The sequence below is a fragment of the Ovis aries genome, chromosome 3 (assembly GCF_016772045.2).
Source record: "Ovis aries strain OAR_USU_Benz2616 breed Rambouillet chromosome 3, ARS-UI_Ramb_v3.0, whole genome shotgun sequence".
NCBI lineage: Eukaryota > Metazoa > Chordata > Mammalia > Artiodactyla > Bovidae > Ovis > Ovis aries.
Window position 1 is genome coordinate 212,752,247 of NC_056056.1, and position 15,041 is coordinate 212,767,287.

The 15,041-nt window shown below is 53.8% G+C and overlaps 1 protein-coding gene across 1 annotated transcript; it reads left to right on the plus strand.

Annotated features, from left to right (window-relative positions):
• The first annotated feature begins 6,756 nt into the window (after positions 1-6,756).
• NRIP2 (nuclear receptor interacting protein 2) lies at positions 6,757-14,851 on the plus strand. Its single transcript, XM_004006958.5, has 6 exons — positions 6,757-7,238; positions 10,717-10,872; positions 11,957-12,039; positions 12,690-12,811; positions 13,034-13,086; positions 13,368-14,851. Exons 1-6 carry the CDS (start codon positions 6,768-6,770, stop codon positions 13,458-13,460), a joined length of 978 nt encoding a protein of 325 aa, XP_004007007.5. The 5' UTR covers positions 6,757-6,767; the 3' UTR covers positions 13,461-14,851.
• The last annotated feature ends 190 nt before the right edge of the window (positions 14,852-15,041 follow it).

A 15,041-nucleotide genomic window follows, 5' to 3' on the forward strand; every position in this document is an offset into this window, starting at 1 on the left:
TGGGAGAGCGAGGAAATATTCCGTGCTGGCCTCCTGGTTGTTCTCTCCACATCTTGCTGGTGTGAGTGACTGGTCACCAGATGGGGGTGCCAGGCCGGGTTGGAGGTCTACCGCATCTAGGGTGTGGTGTGGGGGCATCAGCCCAGCCCAGTCTGGCCCATGTCACCCCCAGCTGCAGCACCTCCTCCAGGTACCATATGGCCCACCCCCTCCCCTGCGCTCATCTCCGCACGATGTCATCTGCCCCTACGCTCATCCCTCCCTCTCCTCTGCCTGGTGTATCCTTCAGCACCCGGCCCTCCCCGGCACCATCCGTGAAGGTGTCTGTAGTCTGCCTTCCTCATCAGGATGCAAGCTGTATGGGAGCAGGGCTGCATCCGGCTCACCACTGTGCCTCCAGGGTCTCGCTCAGTGTCTGACACACAGTGTTGCTGTTCAGCCGCTCAGTCGTGTTCAGTTCTTTGTGACCCCATGGACACACCAGGCACACCAGGCTCCCCTGTCCTTTACTGTCTCCCGGAGTTTGTTCAAACTCATGTTCATTGAGTCGGTGATGCCATCCAACCATCTCATCCTCTGTCGTCCCCTTCTCCTCTTGTCCTCTTGCTCTCAACCTTTCCCAGCCTCAGAGTCTTTTCCAATGAGTCAGTTCTTCGCATCAGGTGGCCAAAGTTCTTCAGCTTCAGCAACGTGGGGCAAAGGACAAATTTACAAAGGAAGAAGTCATGGGACGCAAAAAGCAAGAGTCTCCTTACCCCCGAGCCTGTGGGACCATGAAACAGCGAGAGAGCCAGTATTAATTTAAGTCACAGACACAGGGACCAGCTGGACCCCTTCTGCAGCCACATTCCAGAGAATGGTATTTCCTGAGCACGACTGGTTCCCAGGCCTTGTCAGACCCACTGGGAAAGAGGTGACGCTGTCCCCAACCTCTCCCCGTCGAAACTGCAAATGCCCAAGTCCCCCATCTTCTTTTCTATTTTCTAAAAATATTTATCTATTTGGCTGTGCCAGGTCTTAGCTGAGGCATGAGAATTCTTAGTTGTGGCATGTGGGATCTAGTTCTCTGATCAGGGATCAAACCTGGACCCCACCCCTTGGGAGCTCAGAGTCTTAGCTACAGATGACCAGGAAAGTCCCCCGGCCCCCACCAAGTCCCCCCTCTACACCACAGGAGCTTGTGCTGTCCTGTGGGATGCAGACACATGCTGGGACACCCATCCAGGCTGTCAGCCCAGCCCGAGGCACCATGGCTAAGCCCCCGAGGGTCCCCTCATTCTTTACCATTGACTGTGGCACCCCTCCAAAGAATGTATTAATAAGGGACTCTTGAAGACATTGAAGACTTCTCAGACCTAAGGAATGGATGGCTGAGAATGAGGTCGGGGGAGATACCTGTCAACGTGGGCCTGCTGAGTGTCATTATATACAGAGTCCTTGTGCACGGTTAATCCCGCTATAACAACCAGGGACCCCTGTACATGCCACGGGAGCCTCTTCAACCTCTATGCCCAGCTAGTATGGGGGTAATGGGTATCCAGGCATGGGAGTGGAAGGGAGCTGGAATATTCCACTGAAACTGAGGCCAGGATGTGGGGGCTGAGCTGGGTAAGTGGAATCACACCAGTGTTTGGTTTTCAGTCCACACTCGCCATCTCCCTCGTGCTTTGGCTTTGGCCCGCGGGGACCGAGCAGGACTCGGGAGACAGGCAGGAGGCTTTGAGTCCTGGCTGTGCCCCCCGCCTCAGTACCTGACCTTGAGTAAGTTTTCTGAGTCTTGGTATACTCGCTTCCTGGGGCTGCCTCAGGAAGCCACCACCTAACAAAACCCTGCAACCTGGGTGGCTTCAACAGCACAAATGTGTTGTCCCTCTATCCCGGGGAAGCTGGAAGCCCAAGGTCAAGGTGTGGGCAGGACTGTTGCCTCCTGAGCGCAATGAGGCAGGATTTGCTCCAGGCCTCTCTCCCAGCTGCTGGTGGTTTGCTGGCGACCTCTGACCTTTCTTGCCTTGAGACACACCACCCCACCCTCAGCCTTCATGCTCACATGGTATTCTTCCCAAGCGCAGATCTCTAGGGGTCCAAATTTCCCCTTTGAAGAAGAACACTATTTGAGCTATTTCAAATCCTAAAAGACGATGCTATTAAAGTGCTGCACTCAATATGACAGCAAATATGGAAAACTCAGCAGTGGCCACAGGACTGGAAAAGGTCGGTTTTCATTCCAATCCCAAAGAAAGGCAATGCCAAAGAATGTTTAAACTACCACACAATTGCACTTATCTCACATTCTAGCAAAGTAATGCTCAAAATTCTCCAAGCTAGGCTTCAACAGTACATGAACCGTGAACTTCCAGATGTTCAAGCTGGATTTAGAAAAAGCAGAGGAACCAGAGATCAAATTGCCAACATCTGTTGGATCACTAAAAAAGCAAGAAAGTCCCAGAAAAACATCTGCTTTATTGACTATGCCAAAGCCTTTGACTGTGTGGATCACAGCAAACTGTGGGAAATTCTTAAAGAGATTGGAGTACCAGACCACCTGACTTGCCTCCTGAGAAACCTGTATGCATGTCAAGAAGCAACAGTTAGAACTGGACATGGAACAACAGACTGGTATATTTTCACCCTGCTTATTAAACTTCTATGCAGAGTACATCATGTGAAATGCTGCCAGGAGAAATACCAATAACCTCAGATACACAGATACCACCACCCTTATGTCAGAAAACGAAGAAGAACTAAAGAGCCTCTTGATGAAAGTGAAAGAGAAGAGTGAAAAAGTTGGCTTAGAACTCAACATTCAGAAAACTAAGACCATGGCATCTGGTCCCATCATTTCATGGCAAATAGATGGGGAAACAGTGGAAACAGTGACAGGCTTTATTTTCTTGGGCTTCAAAACCACGGCAGATGGTGACTGCAGCTATGAAATTAAAAGACACTTACTCCTTGGAAGAAAAGCTATGACCAACCTAAACAGCATATTAAAAAGCAGAGACATTACTTTGCCAACAAAGGTCAGTTTAGTCAAAGCTATGGTTTTTCCAGTAGTCATGTATGGATGTGAGAGTTGGACTATAAAGAGAGCTGAGCGCTGAAGAATTGATGCTTTTGAACTGTGGTATTGGAGAAGACTCTTGAAAGTTCCTTGGACTGCAAGGCAATCAAACCAGTCAATCCTAAAGAAAATCAGTCCTGAATATTCAATGGAAGGAATGATGCTGAAGCTGAAGCTCCAATACTTTGGCCACCTGATGCGAAGAACTGAGTCACTAGAAAAGAGTCTGATGCTGGGAAAGACTGAAGGCAGGAGGAGAAGGGGATGACAGAGGATGAGGTGATTGGATGGCATCACCGACTCAATGGACAGGAGTTTGAGCAAATCCTGGGAGATAGTTAAGGACAGGGAAAAAGAGTCAGACACGACAGAGTGACTGAATTGACTGACTAAAGAAGGACACAGCCCATATACACAATGGAATATTACTCAGCCATAAAAAGTAATGGATTTGAATCAGTTGTAGTAATGTGGATGAACCTAGAACCTGATATACAGAGTGAATTGAGTCAGAAAGAGAAAAATGAGTATCATATCTATGCATATGTATGGGATTTAGAAAAATGGTACTGATAAACCTATTTGCCTCAGAGAAGGCAATGGCACCCCACTCCAGTACTCTTGCCTGGAAAATCCCATGGATGGAGGAGCTTGGTAGGCTGCAGTCCATGGGGTCGCTAAGTCAGACATACCTGAGCGACTTCACTTTCACTTTTCACTTTCATGCATTGGACAAGGAAATGGCAACCCACTCCAGTGTTCTTGCCTTGAGGATCGCAGGGAGCCTGGTGGATTGCTGTCTGTGGGGTCACACAGAGTCGGGCACGACTGAAGTGACTTGGCAAAACCTATTTGGAGGGCAGGAATAGAGACAGACAAAGAGAATAGAGTTGTGGACACAGTGGGGGAAAGAGAGGGTGGGCTGAACTGAGAGAGTAGCATGGGAACATACACTAGCATGTGTGAAATAGACAGCCAGTGGGAATTTGGTGTATGATGCAGGGAGCTCAAATCAGGCGCCTTATGACAAACTAGAGGGGTGGGAGGGAGGTTCAAGAGGGAAGGGACATACGTTTCTTGGTTCATAGAATACCTGTGCTCATGTATACCTGTGGCTGGTTCATGTTGATGTATGGCAGAAACCAACACAACACTGTAAAGCAAGTATTACAGTTAAAAACAAATTTTAAAAAGGAAGGACACAGTCATACTGGGTTAGGGTCACCCTGGTGACCTCATCTTAAATTGACTATCTCTGTAAAGATCCTATCTCTAAATAAGGTTACATTCTGAGGTCCTAGGGGTTGTGTGCGTGCCTGCATTTTAAGTCACTTAGTCATGTTCAACTTTTCGCGATCCTATGGACAGTAGCCCACCAGGCTCCTCTGTCCATGGGATTCTCCAGGCAAGAATACTGGAGTGGGTTGCCATGCCCTCCTCCAGGGGATCTCCCCAACCCAGGGATCAAACCTGTGTCTCTTACGTCTCCTGCATTGGCAGACAAGTTCTTTACCACCAGCACCACCTGAGAAACTCCCTAGAGGTTGGACCATTAACATATGGATTTGAGGGGAACTCAACTGAACCCCTAACATCTCGTCTGTAAATGGGGATCGTAATGTAATTGTCGTGGTTGCAAAGTGCCTCAAGGAGGCGTGGTCCACAGTGGGGCAGGGGACTGTCCGCCTGGTTTGAATGGGCATGCGCCTCCTCTGTGCTGCCCGGATGGGATCGAGCCCTAGGGAGCAGGGCCCAGGTCAAGACTCACCCTTTGAGTATCCAGCACAAGTTAGCAGAACCTTGACCAGGGCGTGCTGATGATGTTGGGGACAAAAGGCTGGAGAGAAAAATCTGATGGCAGATGCATCAGGGCTCTATAAAGTCTGAGAGTGGCTTCCCTGGGGGCCCAGTGGCTAAGACTCTGCGCTCCCAGCGCAGGGTGCAGGTTCCATCCCTGGTCAGGGAGCTAGAACCCACGTAAGGCAACTAGAGAACCCAAGTGCCACCACTAGGACCTGCGGCAGCCAAACAAATTAAAAAGGAAAAGTCTGATACCAAGTGCTGGCAAGGAAGTGGGGCCAAGGAACCCCATCTGCTACTGATGGAGTGCCGGTTGGTACAAACACTTGGGAGGGTAATTTGGCATCATGTCAAAAGAGACAAGATGTATATCTGATACCCCAGCAATCCCAGTCCTAGGAATGCTTACAGGTGTACCCCCAAGAGACAGGTGCAAGAAATGTTCACAGCATCTTTGTTTGTAAAAATGAAAAATAACCTAAACTTCCTAAATGTGATGTATTCACTAGAGAAATACTATACAGCAATAAAAGCAAATTAGCTCACGGGTGAATCTCACCAATAAAATAATGAGCAAGAGCAAATTGGGACTTCCCCAGCCGTCCGGTGGCTAAGACTAGAGGTGGCTAATGTAGAGGGTGTGGGTTCAATCCCTGATGGGGGAGTGAAGGTCCCACATGCCTAAAAAAAATTTTTTTTAAACCGCAGAAGGATGTCTACAGTGGGTTGGACAGTGTGAGATGACACTGCTTAGGATACACACAAGCCTATGTGCTTGAAGAGAGGAAGGAGAAGCCCCAGATGCCACAGCAAACGTTATCTGGGGGGGAGAGGCACCCAGGGAGCTTCGTGTATGTTTGTGGCAGTTTTTTTTTCTTTTTTAATGAGATGGGGAGTAAAGGATATTGTTTATTCCTTATAACTTTCTGCATGTTTGAATTATAACTGTTTTAAAAAGAGCTAGGGGATTTCCCTGGTGGTACAGTGGTTAAGAATCTGCCTTGCAATTTTAGAAGGCTTCCCAGGTGGCATATCGGTAAAGAATCCATCTGCCAGTACAGAAGACTTGAGTTCGATCCCTGGGTTGGGAAGATCCCCTGGAGGAGGAAACGGCAACCCACTCTAGTTTTCTTACCTGGAGAATCCCAAGGACAAAGGAGCCTGGGGGGTCACAGTATATGGGGTCGAAAGAGCCAGACGCCACTGAGCACCAATGCTCTCTCTCTCTTGCAATGTGGGGGGTGCGGATTCGATCCCTGGCCAGGGAACTAAGACCCCACATGCCACAGATCAACTAAGCCTGCTGGCTGCAGCCACTGAAGGCCTCTCTCCGCAACTAGAGAGTCCATGCACCGCAATGAAAGATCCCACACGACACAGCTAAGATCATGCACGCTGCAACTAAGACCCAATACAGCCAAAATTTAAAAAAAAAAGAGCCAGACTCAGTGAGCCTTACATAAAGGGGAAGGGGAAGCTGGGGCCCTACTTGTGGGAAGATTCAGAGCTGCTCTTGCCAACCCTGGAACCCAGGACACAGAGTAAAGGAGCAAAGGATGCTGAAAGGTTGAGACCCAGAAGCGGAGAGGCTCCCTGTTGAGACAAATGTGATGCTGGACCTCCCTGTTCCGAATCTGCACCCCAAGTGTTGGCCTGCACCCCACCCTGGGGCTGCAGAGAACCCCAGGTGGAGGGCACGGCCAGGAAACCCAGGAGACACATGCCCAGGGATATCTGTCCTGCATCTCACGCCTGCCCCTACACGCTGACACATGCTGCCTTTCCAACCACCTGGCACGGATACCCTGACAGTTTACAGCACAGATTCACCCCCTCAGCCACACACGCGTGCACACACACACACACTCCTCCACCACCCACTCCGGCCAGGACCCCAGAGCTAGAGATGGTGCAGAGCCTGCCAGCTGCAGCCCTGCCAACCACCACTCCCCCCACCTCCTCCAGGGCTGGGTTTTTCCAGCCGGAGCCCCGCTCCCTCTACTGCAAGCTCTGGAAATTGGTGTCTGACGCGGCTGCTTCTGCACGTTATTTATTTCCTCTCTTCTTCCCGCCGAGACGACCCTCCGGTCAGGAGAGCCGCAGCTGGGACACAGCAGGGTCTGCAGAGGCAGGGAGCACGGAGGGCAGGACCACTCAGGAGCCCCTGGTCCGTTCCAAGGGGGCCATGAGCATCAGGCCGGAGGCCCCACGGGAGGAGGGCGACGCTGGGGACAGGGGCAGGGAGGCAGAGCTTCGGGGCCGAGCCCGGCTGAGCCAGCAGCGCCGGCTCAGACAGGCCACCCAGTTCCTGCACAAGGACTCGGCTGACCTGCTGCCCCTGGACGGCCTCAAGAGGCTCGGCACCTCCAAGGACTGGGTGAGGCTGCCCTCTCCCCTTCCCTCCCCTGGGGGAGCTGAGACCCCCACCTTCTCTGGCTCTGCTGGGAGGGTGAAGACCCCAAGCCTCCAGACACTTGCCTGCCCCTGGGGTGGGGGGAGGCGGCTCTGACTTGTGGGTTCACCTTGACCATTCCTGGCTCCTCACTGGGCTGTTGCCACGGCTTGGTGGCTCTTGGGGACCCTATCTATTGCTCAGCTTCCCTAGAGAGCTCCAGGCTTCCCTCCAGGGAGATGAAGAGCACCAGTTAGAGCAGAGGCTTGCAGTTAGAGCAGAGGCTTGCAGGGGGCGGTTTACTGCTGGCCCCAGAGAACCGGTGGGTTCAAGGCTGTGATTCGCTCCTCTCCCAAAACCACAGGTCCCGGCACACGGGGACTGGACATTCATTGCCTGTCACCCTCACCCCTGCTAGAACACCAGCGTTTCCCACGGCTCTGGCCTGGGCACCCGGCTCCTCAGGGCCCCCCGGCTCCCTCCTAGTTGATGTGGCCCTTCCAGGCTCCTTTCCTTCCATCCCCCTGCAGTAGCTGTGCCCCCCCGCCCCCTCCAAGGATACCAGGTCAGGGAGCACCCACCAAGAGGTGGTTGAGTCAGGGGACAGCTGCATATGCTCGCTCCCCTCCAGCTCCGACAGAGGGAAGGGTTGAAAGTGTGGGCTTCTGCAGAGCCTGGAATCTTGGGTTCAGAGCCTGGCTCCAGCGCTTAGCAACTTGGGCAAGTTACTTTCTGTCTCTGAGCCTTGGTTTCTTCATCTGTTACATGAAGATAAAAATAACAGGTTGTAGCGCATAGGGAATGTCAGGGTTACATCAGCTAAACCTGTAGAGGGCTTAGCACAGTGCTTGGGAAATAGGCAGCACCGTCTAAAGGCTGTTATTCCTCTAGCTGCTCCTCTGTTTTAATGTTTGTTTATTCTGGCTGCGCCGGGTCTTAGCTGTGACATGCAAACTCTTAGTTGCAGCAGGTGGGATCTAGGTCCCCGCCAGGGCTTGAACCTGGGCCCCCTGCACTGCGAGGACAGAGTCTTAGCTGCTGGACTCCCAGGGAAGTCCCTTCTCCAGTTACTCTTCCTCCTCCATTTAGCCTGAGAGAGAAAGTGAGGTTCATGGTGTCCAGAGAAGACAAGATGGCTCTGGCCTCTGGCTCAGGAGAGAAGAGAGCTTCTGTAGAAGGGCTGGGGGCACCCTGTCGCCTCTCTCACCTAGGAGGCAGGGGATTGGAGAGCAGGGACTCCCGCAAGGGGAGGCATTTGAGGCCATTTCCGGGGGACCTCAGGCCACTCCAGCAGTCCCCTCTCCCCAGAAACCTGGAGCCAGACTCAGCCCCTCACTTCTCTTCCTGAACCAGCCCTCCCTCTCCACAACCCTCCCAGCCAAATGTTCCCCCTCAAGGAACCCAGCCCAACGGCACCCCCACTCAAGGGAAAAGTGAGCAGCCTGAGATTTCAGTTCAGAGAACGGCCTTGCTAGCAGTGGGCACAGCTGAGACCCCAAAGGACCAGGGAAGCAGGTTCTTGGCTCTCATCGGCCCATCTTCATCTGGCAAAGGGGCTCTAGTCGCACTGCTGCTCCAGCACGGAGATTCGGCCTTCTGCCCTCAGGACCTTTCAAATTGATCTGGAGCAGTTATCTTGTGTGGCTTGGGGAGTGAAGACACAGCAGTTAGGGGGACCCTGTCTCCCTCCCCGGGTGACTCTGGAGCACCCTGCATGGGAGTAGGATCAGAGCCTATGCCCCTCGTGGGAAAGGTGGGCGGGCCACCCTTCCCAGGCGCTCCCAGCGCTCGCCGCCCCTTTTCCCAGAGCTGGGTTTTCTGCTGGCAGCCTGCCGGCAGGAGCAGCCTCCAGGGCCTCATTAAGCCCAGGGTAGAAAAACAGTCCCAGGCTCTCATGGAAAGAGGGCAGGTGAGGAATCATGTGTGGAGCCTAGAGGGACACAGTCATTCTTTGGTGGGCATTTATTGAGTGCCTACTGTATGCCAAGCCGAGCCCTGGGATATAAAGAGGAGTAACAAACCTGACCTCAAGGGCAGAAAACACTGCCCCTGCCTGGTGTGTGGACGGAAGAACGCAAAGAAGTCAGAGAGGGCTTCCTGGAGGAGGTGAACCCTGCCTGGATGACAGTATGCTCTTGGAATCCCAGACTGAAAATCAAAACCTCCCCCCAGAGAGCAGTTTCTGAACAAGCGAGTTGAGCCAGTCACCCAGGCTGGCCTAGAGAAGGGTGAGGACTTTCAGGAGGAGGGATGAGCAGGGGCAGAGGCCTGGACAGCCTGGCCCAGGCAGGGCAGCAGAGGGAGAGTGGCCAGCTCACCAGGCCGTCGCCTCCAGGCAAGCAAAGTGGGGAGAGGCAGGCTCTGATGAATTTCTTTTTTTTTTAATATTAAAAAAATTATTTATTTGTGCCAGTTCTTCATTGTGACATGTGGTATCGTTTGCAGCATGTGGACTCTAGTTCCCTGACCAGGGATCGAGCCCAGGTCTCCTGCATTGGGAGGGCAGAGTCTTAGCCACTGGACCACCAGGGAGGTCCCTCTGATGGATTTCAAGCAAGGGAGGGACAGGTTTAGTCTGATGGGTTGCTTTGCGCTTCTCAAACTTTCCTGCGCACGTGGGTCATTTGCACGTCTTGTCAAAACGAGGTTCACACAGGTTATTTGCACGTCTTGTTAAAACAACGTTCCGATTCAGTAGGTCGTGATTCTGTGCTTCTAATGGGCGACAGTAAAGCTGCTGATCTGAGGATGGCACTTGGAGTAGCAGTCTCAGAGACTCCCAGGCTTTGAGCAGGTGGATTCGAGAGGCAGGTTCTTATGGACTAACGGAGGCATCCCAGGGATGTGGGAGAGCTGTGCCGAATGCGTCAGTAGCAGAAGGCGAGGTGGGCTGTAAACACAGGAGGCGAAACTGGTGGAACTGAGAAGTGGCTGGACAGGGCAGCGCGGCTGTGGGTGAAGGAGGGGAGGATGGCTCCCAGCTTCCTAGTGAAGACTGGGACTTTCCTTTCTTCTTTGTTCTTGTTTCTTTGACTTCTTTTCATCACACTGTCAACACTGGGATCTGTATCCCATAGAAGAATGAGGTCAGAGGAAGGAAAAAAGAAAAAATGTCCCCAAATTTGTGTTGTAGACAGGAGACAGAATTGCTACCTGCCTCCCAGCATCACACCAGTACCTGCGAGGTCACGTCTAACTCAGGATGGATCCCTCCCCTCCCCGCCATCTCTCCATCACTGAGCTATACATTGGGGCCCTGGAAACCAGCATGATTTGACGCTGGGGCTCGCTCTGCTATCATGATCTGACCGCTGGGACCCTTGGGGAAGTTTCTGCCCCTTCTTACTCCCGGGAGACTCAGGCCAGGGGTGGGGCTGGGCAGGAGAGCATGGGACATGTGAGCTGGGGTACCGAGCAGACTGGGCACCAGGGTTCAGCATCTCCACGTTTTGTGATGGAGCAGCAGCCACACAGCGTGATCCAGAGACGCCTGGTGGTGGAGGGGAGCCCGGGCCGGCCTCAGGGGGAGCCTCCCCGGGCACAGGCCCCGATCCACGGCCAGGAGAGCAGGACGAAGACCAGCAAGCCTGAGAGGCCAGCACTTCTGGTCAACTGCAAGGTGAGACCCTCTCCTGGGCCTGGCTCCCCTCACCCACCCTCCCTTCTGCCCCGGAGGTGAGGAGGGGTGGGGAGCCAAGGCACTCCTCCCCAAGCCTGGGCCTAGAACTGGGGTCCTCCACGTTCTTTGTTCCCTGCCTCCGAGTCTTCCAAGGTCGACAGGACTCCTTTCCCATGAGCCAAGCATCCTCTTTAAACTGGAGTGTGCTCTGCACATAAACAACGCATGTGTGTGGGTAACGCAGCCCTCCTGGGAAAGCTCACGCTCCAGGCCACAGCCTTGTCATCTCTGAGCCCTCCCTGATACATGCCCGCTCCCTCCTGCCCGACTTTGCTGGGTGCCTCCTCTGCCTGCTCTTGGGTGTTGTCCCATGTCCTTCCGGCCCCAGCTGTCACCTCCTCCAGGATCGGTTCCCTGACTTTCCTGATGGAAGGGCCTTTCCTCTGGCTCAACATCTAAGGTTCTAGCCCCTCAACCCACAGGCCTAGACACTCTCTCCCAGAACCGGTGACCCTCCCCCCACCACTGCCTCCAGGGGAGCAGCCTCCTCTGCTGCCCCTCCCACCTGCCATACACAGCAGACCTCAGCAAACGCGTAGAAGGAGGAAATGACTTGTTTTACGGTGGTATCAAGTGCAAACTCGAAGGTCTGTTTTTATCCAAAAGAAAGCAGCCTCATCCTTCACCTGCAGTGGCGAATCTGGTTCCTAGCATCTCGTTTCCTAATCGGTGCTGTGGTCCCCGCCCCCACCCCTCCTCACTCACCCCCCAGATCCCAGATCCCAGATCTCAGCCCTCCTCTCAGCAGAAGGACTTCCATTCGGTTCCTCTACTTCTGATGGAATTCTCCCCAAACGTATGCATTCACCACTCACAACTTAATCTGATCCACTTCTGCCTCAACTGTATGACCCCCAGAAGAATCCCTCTTAAAGACTCAGTTTACTCCCTTCACTCATTTCTGAAAGGGACTTATCAGGGGCTGGGAAATATGATAGAGTCAATCCCAGCCCATTCCTCCTTGTGCCTGCCACCCCCCCAGCCCCGCCCCCAGGGACTCACAGAGACCCTTCCCTTTTCTCAGTGCAGGGACCAGGAGCTTCAGGTGGCAGTGGACACGGGCACCCAGTACAATCAGATCTCCGCTGGATGTCTCAGCCGCCTGGGGTAAGGCAGGGGTGTGTGTGTGTATGTGTGTGTACGCGTGCGCGCGAGGGGCTTCTTTTCCGGATGATGGAAATATTCTGAAATTAGGTAGTGATGGCTGCAGAGCTCTGCTGTCTACTTTAAAAGGGTGGCCTTTGGCAGTTCCCTGGTGGTCTAAGGGTTGGGACTCTGGGCTTCCACTGCTGTGACCCAGGTTCAATCCCTACTTGAGGAACTGAGATCCCACAGGCTGCATGGCTTGGGAAAGTCACAAAAAAAGTGACTTTCACTATATATCTGAACTATATATCTCAATAAAGCTATTATTGATTTTTTAAAATGTGTAACAAACTCTACTAATTTTATTATTTTATTTTATTTCTGGCTATTCTACACAGCATGTGGGATTTTATTACCCTGATCGAACCCGAGCTACCTGTCATGGAAGCTCGGAGTCTTAACCACAGGACTACCAGGGAAGTCCCAATAAAACTGTTTTCTTTTCTTTTTTTTTTTTTTCAAGAGTTGGTGGGGGCTCTGGCTGATAAGACTGGATTTAGACTCTATGTGGGGCCAGGGATGGGCTGCAAACCCAAAATGTGGTGGGAGGGACATTAATGGGGTAAGGGTGGGGGGCTGTGGTGGCCATAAGCCTTGCTTCCCAACCACAGGTTAGGGAAGAGGGTCCTAAAAGCTCCAGGTGGGGACCTGCACCCGGGGCCCCCAGCCCTGGTGGAGCAGCTGGAGCTACAGCTGGGCCAGGAGACTGTGGAGTGTTCAGCTCAGGTGGTAGGTAAGTTCTCGCTCCGTCAGAGCCCAGTGCCTGTCTCAGCAATTCTAGCTCTCCCTCCTGGGTGGGGCAAAGGCAGAGCCTCTCAGCTCCGGCCAACACAGACGAGGCACCCCACTCCCAAGATGCTCCCATTATCCCCCAGGTTCTCGGGCTCGGGCAGGGGTGGGCAGAGCAGGGTGAGGGCCGACGGGGGACAGCAGTGTCGTCAAATGGTTCCCGCAGATGTGGAGAGTCCTGAACTCTGCCTTGGCCTGCAGACCCTGCTTTCTCTCCAGGTAAGGCGATGCTCATGCTGGTACCACACCCTGGCCTGACCCGGGGCCCGGCAAAAAGAGCGTGGACCAGGCTCCGTCCCGTAAGAACGGAGTTGGGGACGTGGAATTTTACCCTCACTTCCTTAGAGGTTCCTTATCTGCCCACAACTGAAGAACATGGAGAACTTGGCCCCTTCTCAACAGTGGTCTGGGTGCATGGAAATGGGGAGGCGCAAGGAGTAGGGCGCGGTAGGAAGGAAGGGGGTCACCTGCCCAGGTGAGCTCACTGCCCCCACCTACAGTGCTGCATCGACCTGGAGCATCATGTGCTGCGGCTGAAAGCCCCGTTCTCAGAGCTGCCCTTCCTGCCTTTGCACCAAGAGCCGGGCCAGTGACGATGGCAGCCCCGGACAGTCCCCTGGGGGAAAACCTGCCTCAGGAGGCGAAGCCCTGGGGGATGGGGCATGACTAGAGCCGGGTAGCTGCGGACTGTCCCTCCTGTCACCACCCTGACCCCGCTGTCCCTTCTCCCTGGTGGGCAGCCACGCTCCTCTGCTTCTCAGCACCTGCCCTGCCTCCCAGGAAGAGCAGTCCCTAGAAAGGGCCCGAGACCTCAGGGTTCTGGTTTCCCCGTCCTCTCTCATCCCCTCCCAAGAACAGAGTCACATCAGGACTGCAGAAAAGGACATTGGCAAAGCGGGACTCCAGGCTGGGCCCTGGCGCGGCCAGGGTGCCCCGAGTCCGAGGCTGCAGCCTGCTGCCTGTCCCTGCCTGCCCTGTCCACCCTCAACACCCTCGAGGCCTTGATTCCACGTTGCTCACCTCACAACTAGCCTGCCCCCTCACCGACCCCAGGCCCTGGCCCTGCTGGCCCACGTTTCTGATTCTGTGCTCGGCTGAGCGAAAGAGAAACCGTCGTCATGATGGGGACGTGTTGGGAGAGGAGTGCCCGGTCCACGAGGTTGCGGGCTCTTTCATCAGTTGCCTTTTCTGGGGGCTACAAACGATTGAAGCCAGTTATTGTTTGATTGCCCCATGCAAACCCCGGATATACCTCTATGACTTACTCCAAACACTTGCCCTCCACCTGCTTTCTCACCTGTGGGGTGCCTGAACTTTAAGTGGGGGCACATGGGAGAACTGCCCCCCAAGCCAGATGGGTTGGTGGGATTGTCAGCACCAACTTTACCTAGCTAGTATTCCTTACTTCCAGAACTATCCACCTCATTCGACCTTCTTCCCACCCCTTACCTCTGGCCTCCTGAGCTTGAGCTCATCTTCTCTGGCATCATAGCTCTTCCCAACCCCCACCCCACCCCAGCCCTGAGTCCAGTAAAAACCCCAAGGAGGCTCTGCTACCTTCACTGTGAACAGAGGATCCCAAACCTTAAGGCCCAGGCACCTGGTGTCCTTCTGGCTGGTCTGAGTCTCAAATCTGGGGGAAGAGTGAAACAGTGGCATAACTAACCTGACTAGGGGACTATGCCCCTTGGGTTGGAAACAAAACCTGGAGCCCGGACTACGTTAGACCAGAGCAGGCCCAGGTAAGGCCATGCCCCCTAGGCATACCTTCCTCAGCTACGTCCCTGGCACCCAGAGGAGGGGCTCCCTGGCACAGGTGCGGGAGTGTGCTGGCCCCTGCTGTCACCCTCCATGATTCCTGTGCTCCTGGGTCTCACCCTGTTCCTTTCCCTTCCACCTGTTGCTTCTGCCATTATAGACCCCAGGCCCAAGAATGCCCTCCGCTCAGCACTGACTTTGTTGGAATAAACACCTGTTTCTCTAAGCTGGTATCCTTCTCTGCTTCTAGTACCCTACATGATTGCGCTGCCTTTACTCCCACACAGAAGGAAATACGAGTGTGGACCTTCCCCCAGGGTGACCTTCTGGCTGGGGTCAGCGTAATTGAGAGTACAGGTTTTCCACTTCCTCTGCACACAGCTCACACACGGTAGGGACGTTCTACTTTGCCCTCA